This window comes from Mustela erminea, chromosome 1 (genome assembly GCF_009829155.1).
Source record: "Mustela erminea isolate mMusErm1 chromosome 1, mMusErm1.Pri, whole genome shotgun sequence".
Lineage (NCBI taxonomy): Eukaryota > Metazoa > Chordata > Mammalia > Carnivora > Mustelidae > Mustela > Mustela erminea.
In genome coordinates this window covers 9125913-9141845 of record NC_045614.1, presented here as the reverse complement: position 1 = coordinate 9141845, position 15933 = coordinate 9125913, and the positions used below count along the sequence as shown (strand labels likewise).

Sequence of the window (15933 nt, the reverse complement as noted above, 5' to 3'; positions counted from 1 at the left end):
ACAGAGCAGGTGGGTTAGGGGTCAGTCCAAGGCCACGGACTTCCTGCATGCTGTTTCCTCTGCCTGGAATGCTCTTCCCGCTTCTCTTACTTGTGAGTTTCACGAAAGCAGGTAACGTATCCATCTAGCACAGCTCCTGATACAGAGGAGTGCTCTAATACATTTGTTGACTGAGCGGGGAATATGGGGTGTTCCCCATGTTGATGAGAATCCCCAGGCTGGAGTGTGAAGAGTGGGTGAGCTCTTGCATAAACAGCACCACGCTCACTGAAGTGCTCACTACATGGCCACTGCGGAATTGGGGAAGGCGGCAGTAGGGGGCACTCACTGGCGTCGAGGTCCCCAGCGCTGGGGGTGCCATCCCCTTGAGCTGCCTCTTTCGGGGCCCGCGCATCCAGCGAGCCCGGGGGGTCAGAGCTGGGCCGGGGAGGCCTGCGCAACCGGCCCTCATCCTCGTCCTCTTGGGGGGCGCTGAAGCGGCTGGGTTCCAGCAGCGCGGAGAAACGGCGGCGCGCGCCCAGCGGGGGACTGGCCTCCCCCTCCAGGAAACTGGCCTCGGAAGCCGAGAAACGCTTGCTGCAAGAAGGGGTCGTGGTCAGAAGAGACACGCCCCTTTGGGCCCCGCCCCCAAACCCAGGCCTGAATCTGCTCACATCTCCGGGGAGCCCCCTCTCCAGGTTTTCTCGCGCAGGGTCAGGCCTCCCAGGCCCTCCCGCTTGCCGGCCGCCTTCTCCTCTGGGCCTTTGGCGCTCGGCTCCCGCTTGCTGGCCCCCGCTGCCGCCACCGGGGTCTTGGGCTCGTGCTGCGACAGTTGCTCCATGCTGCTATACACCTGAACCAGCCGGCAGGTGGTGGCGGTGCGAGGCAAGCTCGGCCCCAGTTCCCGCCTTCGCTCGCGAACCAATCCGCTCCCCACTGCTGGGCCCGCCCAAACTACGCTCCACCCCCAAGGCCGGGCCCCGCCCAATTCTGAGAAGTACCCCGACCACCTACAATTCTTCAACTCAGGCCCCTCTCCACAACCAACCATGCCCTCAAGAATATGGCCTCCTTCGTGCCCCACCTCCCCAGGCTTCACCCAGTTATGTCTACTCTCGCCCCGGCTAGGCCCTGAACCCCCTTGCGCGCTGTTCCTCAAAGCTAGACTTCGCCCAGCCTTGCCAAGCCTTGTCCCAGGCCCCCTGACCCCGCCCCGTCCAGAACTGGCTCGCCCCACCGTGGGCCTCCTTTCCACATCCGTCCAGGGTCCCGGCAGATTCCACTCAACGCCACAGGCCAGTCCCAAGACCCCCAGGCTGCCTCCCCCGCAGGCCTTATCTCCCCAGATCTCTTATCCCCTCAGTAATTCCCCCGCGTGAGACCTCACGCCTGGGACCCTGCTCTCCTGTCTCCTCAGCCCCGCCCCCTGCGGACCCACCACCCTTCGCCTCCTCAAGGGGTGGTTGGGGGGAAGCAAAGACCCGCCTCCGCCCAGGCCCCGCCCTCCCTGGGTCTCACCCCACCCCTAGCGCAGCCTTGGCCCACCTTGCTGAAGCGCGGGGAGCAAGAGGAGAACTGGCGTATTTCCACAGGCTCCTCTTCGGTCGTGTCATCCTCATCATAGGAGTTCACGTGGTGATACCTGTCTGAGCGGGCTGAGGATTGGGGGGTGGGCCATAACCGCAGGCACGGGTCCACGCCTCAGATCACACCCCCACCGGAACCCGATCCTCGTTCCGGCCGGGCCCGCAGGTCCCGCCACGCCCCTGCCAGGCCCCGGCCTTATCTCCGGTCAGATTCAGGCCCCGCCCCCAGGCTGGGTCCCCGCCCCACTTTCGGAGGCTCCAGGAAAGCCACACCTCCAGATCCCACCTAGGGCGCTCCACGCCGGGCCACGCCTCTAAGCAATGGACGCACAACCACAACCTCAGCCCTCTCCTCAGGCTGGAACTGGGACGTCCCCTATTCAGCTGGGGTACCATCCTAAGCTTAACCAAGGGCCCCTCTCACCGGATCCCGCCCCCTGTCCCTGCTCACTGTCGAAGTAGCTCGTGTCGTCCTCGGACTCCAGGTGAGGGATGAACTCGGCCTTCTGCCTCAGCAGTCCTGTCCAGTCCAGGTCTCGAAAGAAACTGTGCTGCTTCACTTCAAAAGCACCCCCTGGGGAGGGAGTGGGGGAGGGAGGAGGGGAGGACAGGACTCGATTCCAGAGACCGCCGAAGGCCAGCCCTGCAAATAGCCTCAGACCACTTGGACTTGGAGTTCTGCTCTCTGGCAATAGCTCCCAGTCCTTAGTTTCTCTGAAAATCAGACCCCTTACCTGCGCCTAGCCGGACCAGGGGGTTGGTCTGCAGGAGGCTGGATATCAGGAGCTGGGCATCGGTGGGCAGGGCCTCGTCCCCCTCTGGCCACAGGATGTCATCTGCAGAAAAGGCAGGGCTGGGGGTCACTCTTGGAGTCTACAAAACTTTGGGCTGGCCCAGGTCCCCGGGCCCCCGCCTGCCCCCCCATAGAGGCACGCACCACTGATGACCTGTCCAAACAGTTCTTCAGGTGTGTCGCCAAAGAAGGGTACGCAGCCCACCAGGAACTCATAGAGAATGATGCCCATGGCCCACCAGTCCACCGGCTTGCCATATCCCTGGCGCAAGATGACCTCGGGTGCGATGTACTCTGGGGTCCCGCACACCTGGGGGCAGGCCGTCAGCCTGCGCCCTGGCCGCAGGAGGGGCCTCGAGGGAGAGCCGAGCCCCCCACTAGGCCCTGGGGCCCGCGGTTCTGTCAGGTCACTCCACCCACAGTGACCCCCAAGCCCGCACACACACCTGTTTATCCAGGAACTCCCGGGCGTCTTTCTCAATGTGGCCTTCGTACAGGTTGGTGGTGAGGCTCATAAGTCCCATCTTGGAAAGGCCAAAATCCGTGAGCTTGATGTGGCCCATAGAGGTGATGAGCAGGCTGCAAGGAGTGTGTGTGGTGGGAGGTGGGTCTCAGAAGTGAGGCACACGTCCACTTCCCTCCTGGTCCTCTCAGGCCGGGGCCGCCCGAGGGGTGGGAAGGAGGTGGTGGGAAGGGCTCACTTGTCAGGCTTGAGGTCCCGGTGCACGATGCCATAGTTGTGCAAGTACTCCAGGGCCAGCACCGTCTCCGCGAAGTACATGCGGGCCATCTCCACGGGCAGTGCCCCGATGTTCTTCAGCAGGGTGGCGCAGTCCCCCCCTGTGGGGGAAGGAGTTGGCCCACATGAAGAGGGAGGCACCCTCGGCCCAGAGCTGGGCACTCACCATGCACCATGTCCTCGCTTCACATGCCTCTCATTTTATAGCTAAGGAAAACTGATGCTCGGAGAGGGGCCTCCTCTCCCCGGGCCCCATGGGGAGTGCCCTCTACCAGGCTTCTCTCTTCCTCTTAGCCATTCCCACCAAGTTAATCTAATCGGCCAGTGTCACCCAGGAGGGGATTGAGACTCGAGAGAGAGGTTGTTGGATCATGCGGGGAGTTGATGGTAGAGGTGAGATCTGGTCAGGATAAAAGCCTACCTACTTACTGACCGAGTCTGGGAGCATGGCCCTTGATCTCCTGGAGTCTGAATCTTGAGGGTCTGGGGCCTTAAAATGTAGGTTCCTGGCCCCTACCAGGTTTACTATAAACAGCATTCGTATTTTGGTCTCCTAAGACCCATTCCTAACTTCTCTTACAAGGGCCGGATTTTCTTCCAGGTGCAGCGGCTGGGTCTGCATGTAACCCAGGTCGCTTCAGTGAATCAGCCCTCAGACTTTCCCTTCTATTTTCACAAAGATGGCTGAACTCATAGGATGTAAACTACCATCTGCTGGATGGCAACTCTGCTATGTCAGGGCCTCTCTAGAGGAAAGTCCACACATGCAAAAGCAGAGTCAAGAAATGAAGAGATTCCTGGTGACATTGGTTTGAGCACCCAGATACAACCATTCCTGAAAGCGACATGATTTTTTTAATGATGTCAATTTCTTTTCTTTTTTCTTTTCTTTCTTCCTTCCTTCCCCTCTCTCTCTTTCTTAACCTCTTTCTTTCTTTCTGCTTCAGCCAGATTTAGCTCAGTGTCAGAAACTGACAAAATCAGACAGACTCTCTAAGGGTGGGGCTCAGGAATCTGCATTTGGCCACAATCCTAGGCAATCCTGACACACACTTATGATGAGAACCAAGCTGGATTGACTTCCAAATGAGACTTTGAGGCTGGGCCACACTCAGGAGGCACATGACCTTAAACGTGTGCTGTCACCTCCGTCTTGGTCTCCTGGTCTCCTTGCTTCTGACCTCACTGCAGCAGCCAAACGGATATCCTCAAAACAGAAATCAGATCATATCGGCTGCGCTTAAAACATTACAGCTGATGTCTGTTGCACCAGGAGTAAAATCCGATGCCATTCGGGGCTCCAGAAGGCTCGGCCTGCTCAGCCCCATCACCTCTCCATCTTCACCTCCCCCCACCGTCCCTCTGGCTTGCTCACTTGGCTCTGGCTTTATTGGCCTCCTCACTGCTCCTCCAAATCCAGACACCTTCTCACTTAAGAGACTTTGCACCTGGGATTCCTCTCCCTGAAAATGCCGTGCTCATATATGACATCACCTGGTCTCCTTTGGCTTGTTTATTGTCTGACTACACAGATCAGAATGTAACCTCCACGAGGGAGAGGTGTGTCTGTCTGGGTCCCAACTGGGCTGTCAGCGCCTAGTGCAGCACGTGGCATGAAGAAAACCATGAGGGGACATCTGTTGAGTGAATGGATGGTTGACTAAAGGCTTGGGAGCAGCATAGTGTGACTCCATAAGACCATGTGTGTCTTAACCACAGTACGGGTGTTTGGGGCAATGGATGAATTAATATTTGGGTGGATGGGCAGATAAACAGATGAAAAAAAATGTACATTGGCAGCTGGCTAGCTGGCTAGTAGATGGATGGATAGGCTGATGGATAAATTGGGGACGAATGGAGGGAGACTCTGTTCTCTGCTAGAGACAGAGTTGTGGACGGAGGAATCAAAATATGGAGAGTAAATAGAAGGGTGGGTGCTGGACTGATAAATGGATACATGGTTGTTGATGGATGGATGAGTGCTGAGTAGGTGGGTGAACACATGGATGGGTGACTAAATGGCTAGATACATGAGAAGATGGGTAGAGAGGAGGCGTCTGGATGGCTCAGTGGGTTAAGGCCTCTGCCTTCAGCTCAGGTCATGATCCCAGGGTCCTGGGATCTAGCCCCGCATCGGGCTCTCTGCTCAGCGGGGAGCCTCCTTCCCCCTCTCTCTGCCTGCCTCTCTGCCTACTTGTGATCTCTCTCTCTCTCTCTAACAAATAAATAAATAAATTATCTTTAAAAAAAAATAGATGTGCAAAGCAAAGAGTGAACCCTACTGTAGGGACTTCAGTTAATAATCATGTATCTATATTGGTTTGATTATAACAAATGTTCAATTATAACAAACACAACATGTCAAGGATAGAGGAAACTGTGAGGAAAGGGGGTATGTGGGAACTCAATGTACTTTCCAGTCAATTTTCTTGGTAAATCTAAAATACTCTAAAAAACAAAGTCTATTAATTTTTTAAAATAAATGGATAATGGATAACAGATCATCTGAATGGACAGAGGGATGGATAATCAAATGATTGGATGGATGGATGGGGTGGATGGATGGACAGATGGATGAATGGGATGGAAAGGATGGATGGATGGATGGGTGGATGGGTGGATGGATGGATGGATGGGTGGAGGGATGGGTGGGTGGATGGATGGATGGATGGGTGGGTGGATGGATGGATGGGTGGATGGGTGGATGGATGGATAGATGGATGGATGGATGGGTGGATGGATGGATGGATGGATGGGTGGATGGATGGATGGGTGGATGGATGGATGGATGGATGGGTGGATGGGTGGATGGATGGATGGATGGGTGGATGGATGGATGGATGGGTGGATGGGTGGATGGATGGATGGGTGGATGGATGGATGGATGGGTGGATGGATGGATGGATGGGTGGATGGATGGATGGATGGATGGGTGGATGGGTGGATGGATGGATGGATGGGTGGAGGGATGGGTGGGTGGATGGATGGATGGATGGGTGGATGGGTGGATGGATGGATGGATGGGTGGAGGGATGGGTGGGTGGATGGATGGATGGGTGGAGGGATGGGTGGATGGATGGATGGATGGGTGGATGGGTGGATGGATGGATGGATCGGTAGATGGATGGATGGATGGATGGATGGATGGATGGATGGATAGATGGATGGGTGGATGGGTGGATGGATGGATGGATGGATGGGTGGATGGATGGATGGATGGGTGGATGGGTGGATGGATGGATAGATGGATGGATGGATGGGTGGATGGATGGATGGATGGATGGGTGGATGGATGGATGGATAGATGGATGGGTGGATGGGTGGATGGATGGATAGATGGATGGATGGATGGGTGGATGGGTGGATGGATGGATGGATGAATGGGTGGATGGGTGGATGGATGGATGGATGGGTAGATGGATGGATGGATGGGTGGATGGGTGGATGGATGGATGGGTGGATGGATGGATGGATGGGTGGAGGGATGGGTGGGTGGATGGATGGATGGATGGGTGGATGGGTGGATGGATGGATGGATCGGTAGATGGATGGATGGATGGATGGATGGATGGATGGATGGATAGATGGATGGGTGGATGGGTGGATGGATGGATGGATGGATGGATGGGTGGATGGGTGGATGGATGGATAGATGGATGGATGGATGGGTGGATGGATGGATGGATGGGTGGATGGATGGATGGATAGATGGATGGGTGGATGGGTGGATGGATGGATAGATGGATGGATGGATGGGTGGATGGGTGGATGGATGGATGGATGGATGGGTGGATGGGTGGATGGATGGATGGATGGGTGGATGGATGGATGGATGGGTGGATGGGTGGATGGATGGATGGGTGGATGGATGGATGGATGGATGGGTGGATGGATGGGTAGATGGGTGGATGGATGGGTAGATGGATGGATGGATGGATGGGTGGATGGATGGATAGATGGATGGATGGATGGATGGGTGGATGGGTGGATGGATGGATGGATGGATGGGTGGATGGATGGGTGGATAGATGGATGGATAGGATGGATGAGAGGATGGATGGATGAGTGGATGGAAATACTTATAGATTAGCAAATGAATGGGTGGAGGACGGATGGGTGGGTATTTGATGGATGTCCTATATTGAATGAAATGAAAACAGATAGATAAACCAATAGACGGCTAGGTTATAAACAGATGATACGATAATCAATGACTGAATAATTAAATAGGTAGATAAACATACAGGTCGATAGTCAATATGGTGACTAGGGCTCAGACAGGCTGCTGAGCCAGCATGACCAGCATGCATCCCCCCATCTTCCCTGCGGTCCTGTAGGCAGCCACACCTTCCACGTATTCCATGACCATGCAGAGGTGGCGCCGGGTCTCAAAGGAGCAGAACATGCCCACCACAAAGGGGTTCTCGGCAAAGGTGAGTATATCACGCTCCACGAAGGCCTGCTGGATCTGGTTGCGCAAGATCAGGTTCTGTTTGTTGATCTTCTTCATGGCAAAACGCTGTCTTGTGTCACGGTGCCGCACGAGGTAGACAGCACTGCAGGGGGAGAGAGCGAGGACCGGCCATCACCTCCGAGACACCCGGCCTCCGCCACCCTCCCCCCGCCAGAGCCCCGGGTGGCTCACCCGTAGGCACCATTGCTTATGAGCTTTATCGTCTCAAAGTCATTCTCTCCAGGCGGTTTCTTAGCCTTGGTGGTGGTGCTGCGGCCCTGCAGGGGAAAAGTAGAGACGACCACCACCATCATCATAAGATTGGAACTCTTATTATTCCATTTACATGTGAGGAATCTTAGGCACGGGGAGGAGGTAGATGGGTCCTTCACCCAAGTGCCACAGTAAGGGAGTAACCAAGTCAGGACTTGAACCCATAGTGCCTGACTCTGAAGCCATATTCCTAAGTTCTTCTATTAGGAAAGAAGCCTACAAAATAATCACCTTAATATATAAAGAGCTTCCAGAAATCAATAACAAAAAGCCTAACAATTGAAGAGAAAATATAGGCAAGATACATGAACAATTAGAGCTCTTAACCATAGGAAAATATGCTGAACCTCATATATAGTGGCAGAAGAGCAAATTAAACTACCCCAAGACACAATTTTTCACCTAGAAGATTGGCAAAAAAATACAAAGGGCTTACACACTCTGCTGTGGAGGAACAGGTAGTTCTACCTTGCTGTTGGGAGTATAAATTGCTACAACCCCCTTGGAAGGTACTTTGGCATTCAAAAGAACTCCAAGTGCATGTTCCCTTTGATTCAGTAATTTCATTTTTGAATTAATGCTACAGATTTGCATGTGAAAAATTACATATGTATTAATTACCTTGCCCATTGCAAAATTGGAAACAAACCATATGTTCATCTATAGGAAACTGGTTAAATAAACAAACGAGCGGCATCTGTGTAAAGGAATATTGTGCCACTGTTAAAAAAAAAAAATGAGGAATCTCTCAGTACCTTGATTCAGAAGGCCCTCCAAAGTATTTTATTATGCTGGGGGGTGGGGGGAGCAAGGAACGGTATGTACTGTATGTTTTTATGGCAAAACAGAGCTATCTAATCATATTTGGGGGTAGTCAGTAGCACATATACTAATAATATTTGGGGGGATATAGGTCAGTGGGCGACAAGGGTGGGTATAGGATACTTCACTGTATACCTTTTTTGAAAATTATGTTTATTTTTCTTTAGGATGAAGTGATTCATTCCATAAACATTACACAAAAATGTTTGATATAAAAATATTAAATGTCTCTGCTCCTTAGAATGTAGCCTAAAAACATCCAACACCAAAAAATTGATAGAATTACAGGAAGAAATTGCTCAAAACCAGGATTTAACAGTACTTCTCAGAAACTTAGATTAACCAGGCAAAAAAGAAAAAAGAATAGGGAGATGGAAGAATTTAATCACTCAATTAACAAGTTTGATTGAATGGAATGAGTAGAATCCTACAAACAATAATTAAAGATAAATACCTTTTTAGAGTTTTAGAGTTTTGAGTGATGTCATTCCATTACCTATTCAAAAAATTAAACAAATGGCATGGGTAGTGAGATTCTGTTAAATATATATATATATAAAGGAAAGATGTGTGTGTGTATGAGAATTCATAGATAAGAGTTTGAAACAAAGGATCCAAGTTCAAATGCCTTCAGGGGCCAGGCAGGCCAGGTGGGAGTCACCCGGTGGCAGAGAGGCAGGTACCCCTTATCACAGGGTAGCCCCGCCTTAGTGCCAGCTGGGTCCACAATGGTGTTATCAGAACCTCTGATTTTTTCAAAAGAAGGCCCCAATCTAGATTTCGAGTCAAAATCTTCTCTTTTCTATATTTTGCTTCAAGTTTTTAAAAAATGCTGCGCAGTTCAGCAAAAACACATGTGTGGCCAATACCTGACATGGGGAACATCTGTCAGAGTGTGGCTGACAGGGAGGTGGGACTATGACAATTTTTACTATGCTGAGCTGTTAACACAGACAATCCAACCTACTCAAAACCCCATGCAGGCCTCCCACAGTTACCAGTATGACCAGCAATTCTGCTCTTGGTTATACACTCAAAAGAGTTGAAACAGTTGTCCAAACACTTGTACACAAATATTCACAGCAGCACTATTCATACAACTGCCAAAAGATAGAAACATTCCAAATATCCATCCATGGGTGATGGACAAACAAATATGGCGGATCCCAATAGTGGAATATTATTCAGCCACGAAAAGGAATGATGCACTGATTCACGTTACAACATGGATGAACCTTGAAAATGTTATGCCAGATGCAAAAGTCCACAGAGTGAAAGTGAATTTATATAAAATACCTGGAAGTGTATAGGAAATATACAATTAGGTGAAATTTAAAAATATGTGAAATATTCAGAATAGACAAATCTATAGACAGAATGCAGATCAGTGGTTGCCAGAGGCTGGTGGGGGGAGGGTGAATGGGAACTAATGGCTTCATGAGGACACAGTTTTCTTTCAGGGTAATGAAAATGTTCCAGAACTAGATAGAGGTGATGGCCATACAACATTGTGATTGTACTAAAACCCAGTGAATTGTTCATTTAAAATGGTTAAAATGGGGGTTCCTGGGTGGTTCAGTCTGTTAAGCATCCAACTCTTGGTTCCAGTTCGGGTCATGATCTCAGGGTGGTGAGATCAAGCCCCGCACTGGGCTCCACACTCAGCGCCAAGTCTGCTTGTCCCTCTCCCTCTGCTTCTACCCCCACATCTCTCTCACTCTCTTGAATAAATTTTAAAAAAATTTATTTTAAAAAGATATTTATTTATTTATTTATTTAACAGAGAGAAAGAGTGAGAGAGGGTACACAAGCACGGGGAGTGGGAGAGGGAGAAGCAGGTTTCCCTCTGAGCAGGGAGCCCAATGCAGGACTCTGGGATCATGACCTAAGCAGAAGGCAGACACTTAAGGACGGAGCCACGCAGTCACCCCTCGAATAAATACAAAATCTTTTTAAAATGTTTTTAAATTGTCAAAATGGCACATCTTACATACCATGTGTACACGGGTGTGTATTATGTGTATTTTACAACAAAGAGAAAAAAGCCCATGGAGGAACAGCTATTATTATTAACCCAATTCTCCGACGGGGAAACTGAGGCTGGGAGCAAGGACCAAGAGATCCACTTGGGCTGAAAGCAGAGAGCCAGGCGGCAAGGGCCTCTCCGGGCAGAGCAAGAGCGCTACCAACTGGACCGCCGGGCCTTACCTCGGACAGGTCGTCCTGCTCGGGGGTGTTGGAGCCGCCGCTGTCCTGTTCCTCCAGGTGCACCACGTCTGGGAAGAGACCAACAGTGAGCGGAGGCTGGAGTCCGGGCGGGTCCACCCACAGCCCGCTGCGCCCACCAGCTGGCACCTGGAAAGGGGTCACGGGTGAGGCCCAGCTGGCGGATGATGTAGCGTGGGATGTCGGTCTTGACAAGGTGGCCCTCCTTGGCGTGGCCCTCCGCGGCCTCCAGCAGGTGGTAGAACTCCTCCGGGTTGAATTCCTGAGGCAGGGCAGGGACTGGCTGGCAGCGGGCTCCAAGACCGCCTCCCCCGGCCCCGCTCCCTACCCCTACCCTAGGGCCCTCACCAGGCACTCCAGCAGCCTCGCCGGGCGCGAGATGATGATAAGCAGCTTCTTGACCAGCTGAGTGACGAAGGCCACCTCCATGCTCTCCGAGCGTTCATAGGCCTGGGGTGGCGGGCACAGTGGGGGTGGGGGTCACAGGCGCCCTGCTTCAGCCCGGCCCCTGTCCCAACCCCACCAGGTACACAGTGCTGCTGTTGTCCCATTTTACGGGTGAGAAAACTGAGGACCAGGCCACACTGTAAAAATTATGATGACGGGGGGGGGGCGCTGAGTGGCCCAGTTACTTGAGCCTCAGACTCTTGGTTTGGGCTCAGCGGCCTGATCTGATGGGTCTTGAGATCAAGCCCCACAACGGGCTCCGCTTAGCACAGAGTCGGCCTGACGATTGATTCTCTCCCTCTGCCCCTCCCCCCACTCACGTGCACGCTCTCTCTCTCTACCTCTCTCAAATATAAATCAATCCTTAAAAAAAAAATAATGAGGGCGACTGGGTGGCTCAGTTGGTTAAGCGGCTGCCTTCAGCTCAGGTCATGATTCCAGGGTCCTGGGATCGAGTCCCGCATGGGGCTCCCTGCTCAGCAGAGGGCCTGCTTCTCTCTCTCCCTCTCCCTGCTGCTCTGCTTACTTGTGCTCTCTATCTCTCTGTCAAATAAATAACTAAAATCTTTTAAAATAATAAAAATTTAAATTTAAATTAAAAAAATAATAATGATAGGGACACCTGTGTGGCTCAGGCAGTTAACTGTCTGCCCTCAGCTCAGGTCATGATCCCCAAGGTCCTGGGACCAAGTCGGTCATCAGGCTCTTTCCTCGGTGGGGAGCCTGCTTCTCCCTCTGCCTGTTGCTCCCCCTGCCTGTGTGCTTTCTCTCTCTCTCTCTCTCTCTGATAAATAAATAAATAAATAAATAAATAAATGAAATCTTTTTAAAAAAAGATGATGATTATAGTCAGCACTGCCCTAAAACTTTCACTCATTCATCTTCCAAAACAACCCTATACTCCAGGCCAAGTTCGACTCCCTCTGCCTGCACGCCCTCCTCTCCAGTCCCGGGGCAGCTTCCTACTTCTGCTCCACTGGGTCTCTGCTCCATTGTCACCTCGCCATGGAGGCCTCCCTTGACCCCACTGCCCCACTCTAAAGTCGCCGGGGTGGCTCAGTCTGTTAAGCATCTGCCTTCAGCTCAGGTCATGATCCTGGAGTCCCGGGATCGAGTCCCACATTGGGCTTTTGCTCAGCGGGGAGCCCGCTTCTCTCCCTCTCGCTGCTGCTTCCCGTGTTTGTGCTCTCTCTCTCACAAATAACTAAAATCTTTAAAAGAATAAAAAATAAAATAAAATCACACCCCAGCTCCTGACTGGGTCCTCAATCACCATTACCCTACTACACTTCGGTTTCCTACTCCATGAAGCCCCTTCTAACAAGCCGTATATGAATTTCTCTATCATGCCTCTCAGGGCCAAGACCAGGGTGAGGCAGTGAGACACTCACCTTGATGCCAAAAATCTCAGTCTTCGAGATAACTGATATTTTAATGCAGTATTTGAAAGAAATAATGCAATATTTGAAAGAAATAATGCAAAAACCTCTGACAAGCAAAATAACAAAATTTAAACAAGGATAGGACCCAGGAGGGCTGTGTCAAGCCATACTGGAGGTTGAAGCAAAAGGAAAAGTGTATGGCAACCTATACGTGGTTTTTCGATGATTAACGTTTTTGGTTTTTTTTAAAGATTTATTTATTTAGGGGCGCCTGGGTGGCTCAGTGGGTTAAGCCGCTGCCTTCGGCTCAGGTCATGATCTCAGGGTCCTGGGATCGAGTCCCGCATCGGGCTCTCTGCTCAGCGGGGAGCCTGCTTCCCTCTCTCTCTCTCTGCCTGCCTCTCCATCTACTTGTGATCTCTCTCTGTCAAATAAATAAATAAAATCTTAAAAAAAAAAAAAGATTTATTTATTTATTTGAGAGAGAGTGTTGGAGGAGGGTTAGTGGGAGAAGGAGAGAGAGAATATCAAACAGACTCCCCAGTGAACACGGAGCCCAACACGGGGCTTGATCTTACAACCCTGAGATCATGACCTGAGCTGAAACCAAGAGCCCATTGCTTAACTGACTGAGCCACCCAGGTACCCCTCAGTGATCAAGTTTTATTGAAAATATTATTGATGAGTTTGTTTTCATTAAAACCAGGGAAGTAAAATTCTAACAAATTCTGGTTATAAATAAAATACTTAAAATAATGTTAAGTATTAATACACCTACTTTTCAACAATTACTTTCATGTTTTGGAGGGCGGGGAATCACTTGCCTCATCCTAGTCCCAGCCCTGATACCTATTAATTATCTTCTGACTCTTCTTTTTTTTTTTTTGGAGATTTTATTTATTTATTTGACAGAGAGAGATCACAAGTAGGCAGAGAGAGAGGAGGAAGCAGGCTCCCCGCCGAGCAGAGAGCCCGATGCGGGGCTCGATCCCAGGACTCTGGGATCATGACTGGAGCCGAAGGCAGAGGCTTTAATTCACTGATCCACCCATGCGCCCTGCTTCTGACTCTTCTTAACTAGAATGTCAACTTCCTGAGGGCAGGGACTTTTTTTTTGTTTTATTTCCAGATAATTTTCCAGCTTCTAGGTCAGGGGGAGGCCCAGAATAGGTGCTTGATGAATGGTATTATCAAGGAATTAATGAATGAGCAAATTCCATTTTTATATATAATATAAAATATATATATGAATGCGGGGCACCTGGGTGGCTCAGTGGGTTAAAGCCTTTGCCTTCGGCTCAGGTCATGATCTCAGGGTCCTGAGATTGAGCCCCGCATCGGGCTCTCTGCTTGGCAGGGAGCCTGCCTCCCCCTCTCTCTGCCTGCCTCTCTGCCTACTTGTGATCTCTCTCTCTGTGTCAAATAAATAAATAAAATCTTTAAAAATATATACATATATATGAATGAGTGGAATTCATATAATGAATGAGTGGAATGAAAGAATGAGCAAATTCCCTTTTTATAGCAGAAGAATTGAGGCACAGAGAGGTTAAGTAAATTTGCAAAGGCTGCACAGTAAGTAAGTGATGAGCTAGATATGAATCCAGGCCACTGGGTATCTATGCTCTCAACTCCTATGAGCCTAGTGGCAGAATCTAGACTCAGACCAGGTCTGATGCCAAAACCCATAAAGAGGGGTGCCTGGGTGGCTCAGGCATTAAGCGTCTGCCTTTGGCTCAGGTCATGATCCCAGGGTCCTGGGATCGAGCCCCACACTGGGCTCCCTGCTCCGCAGGAAGCTTGTTTCTCCCTCTCCCACTCCCCCTGCTTGTGTTCCCTCTCTCACTGTGTCTCTCTCTGTCAAATTAAAACAAAACAAAACAAAACAAAAAAAAACTTCAAAACCTATAAAGAGGGGCACCTGGGTGGCTCAGATGGTTAAGTGTCTACCTTCAGCTTAGGTCATGATCTCTAGGTCCTGAGATTGAGCCCCACATCGGGCCTCCCAGCTCAGTGGGGAGTCTGCTTCCTCCCTCTCCCTCTGCCTCTCTCCTTGCCTGTGCTCTTTCTGTCTCTCAAATGAATAAATAAAATCCTAAAAAGAAAAGAAAAAAAAAAAGAATAGGGGCACTTGGGTGGCTCAGTCGGTTAGGCATCTGCCTTTGGCTCAGGTCATGATCCCGGGATCCTGGGATGGAGCCCCGCATCACACACCATGCCCACGGGGAGCCTCCTTCTCCCTCTCCCTGCCATTTCCCCTGATTGCGCTCTCTCTCTTTCTGTCAAATAAATAAATAAAATCAAAAGAATAATAATAATAATTTTTAAAAATAAAAAGATTAAACCCATAATGACACCAATACTGCCCTTCAGGTCTGAATGGGGGCCTGCAGCCCAAAGCTCCATATTCTGATCCTTGTGCACTTATCCAACTTCATTTCAGGAGACAGCACGGTCACTTGGGTTCTGTGCTCCTGAAACTTCCCAAACTCCTTTCTCACCTCAGGCTGTTCCCCCTGCTCGGCACACATTCCCCCTCCCCCGCCAGGCATTTCTCATAACTGTCACGTCCTCATTATTCCTGCCCCAATTTCAATGTCACCTCCTCCAGGGAGGCCTCCTGGACATTACAAGGGAGCCCCTGACACTCTGTCTGGGTGCCCTGCTCTATTCACTTCATAGCCCTGAGCATCAGGTGAAATCATGGAATTCCTTGATTTGTCTGTTTCCTAACCTCCTCCCACATTTGCCCCAAGGGGTCACCCGAATGGCTTAGTCAGGTAAGTGTTGAACTCTTGATTTCATTTTGGTTCAGGTCATGATATCAAACCCCGAGTCCAGTTTCCTGCTCAGTAGGGAGTCTGCTTGTTCCTTTCCCTCTATTCTTCCCCCTGCTCTCTCTCTCTCTCAAATTGATAAATAAATACAATTAAAAAAAAGAGAGAGAGAGAGAGAGGCACCTGGGTGGCTCAATTTGGTAAAGCATCAGACTCTTGATTTTGGCTCAGGTCATGATCTCAGAGTCGTGAGATCGAGCCCCACATGAGGATCGCTGCTCAGCGGGGAGTCTGCTTGAGGTTCTCTCTCTCCCTCCCTCTCTGCCCCTCCCCCACTCACTCTCTCTTGCAGTCTCTCCTTCTCAAATAAATACATAAAATCTTTAAAAAAAAAAAAAAAGAGGGGAGGCTGGGTGGCTCAGTGGGTTAAAGCCTCTGCCTTTGGCTCAGGTCATG

At 50.6% G+C, this 15933-nt stretch overlaps 1 protein-coding gene across 4 annotated transcripts in view; it reads right to left on the bottom strand.

Annotated features, from left to right (window-relative positions):
• The window catches only part of MAST1 (microtubule associated serine/threonine kinase 1), a 32353-nt gene that overhangs the window by 3938 nt on the left and 12482 nt on the right, over positions 1-15933 (bottom strand). For all 4 annotated transcript variants that reach the window (XM_032312380.1, XM_032312387.1, XM_032312371.1 and 1 more), the window contains 13 exons: positions 11220-11321; positions 11001-11133; positions 10854-10921; positions 7743-7828; positions 7445-7653; positions 3060-3198; positions 2805-2937; positions 2503-2668; positions 2300-2401; positions 2017-2139; positions 1525-1634; positions 654-832; positions 329-576 (listed from right to left, as the gene is read on the bottom strand). In XM_032312380.1, coding sequence (XP_032168271.1) covers positions 329-576; positions 654-832; positions 1525-1634; positions 2017-2139; positions 2300-2401; positions 2503-2668; positions 2805-2937; positions 3060-3198; positions 7445-7653; positions 7743-7828; positions 10854-10921; positions 11001-11133; positions 11220-11321 — 1798 coding nt within the window. The remainder of the gene's footprint in view (positions 1-328; positions 577-653; positions 833-1524; positions 1635-2016; positions 2140-2299; positions 2402-2502; positions 2669-2804; positions 2938-3059; positions 3199-7444; positions 7654-7742; positions 7829-10853; positions 10922-11000; positions 11134-11219; positions 11322-15933) is intronic.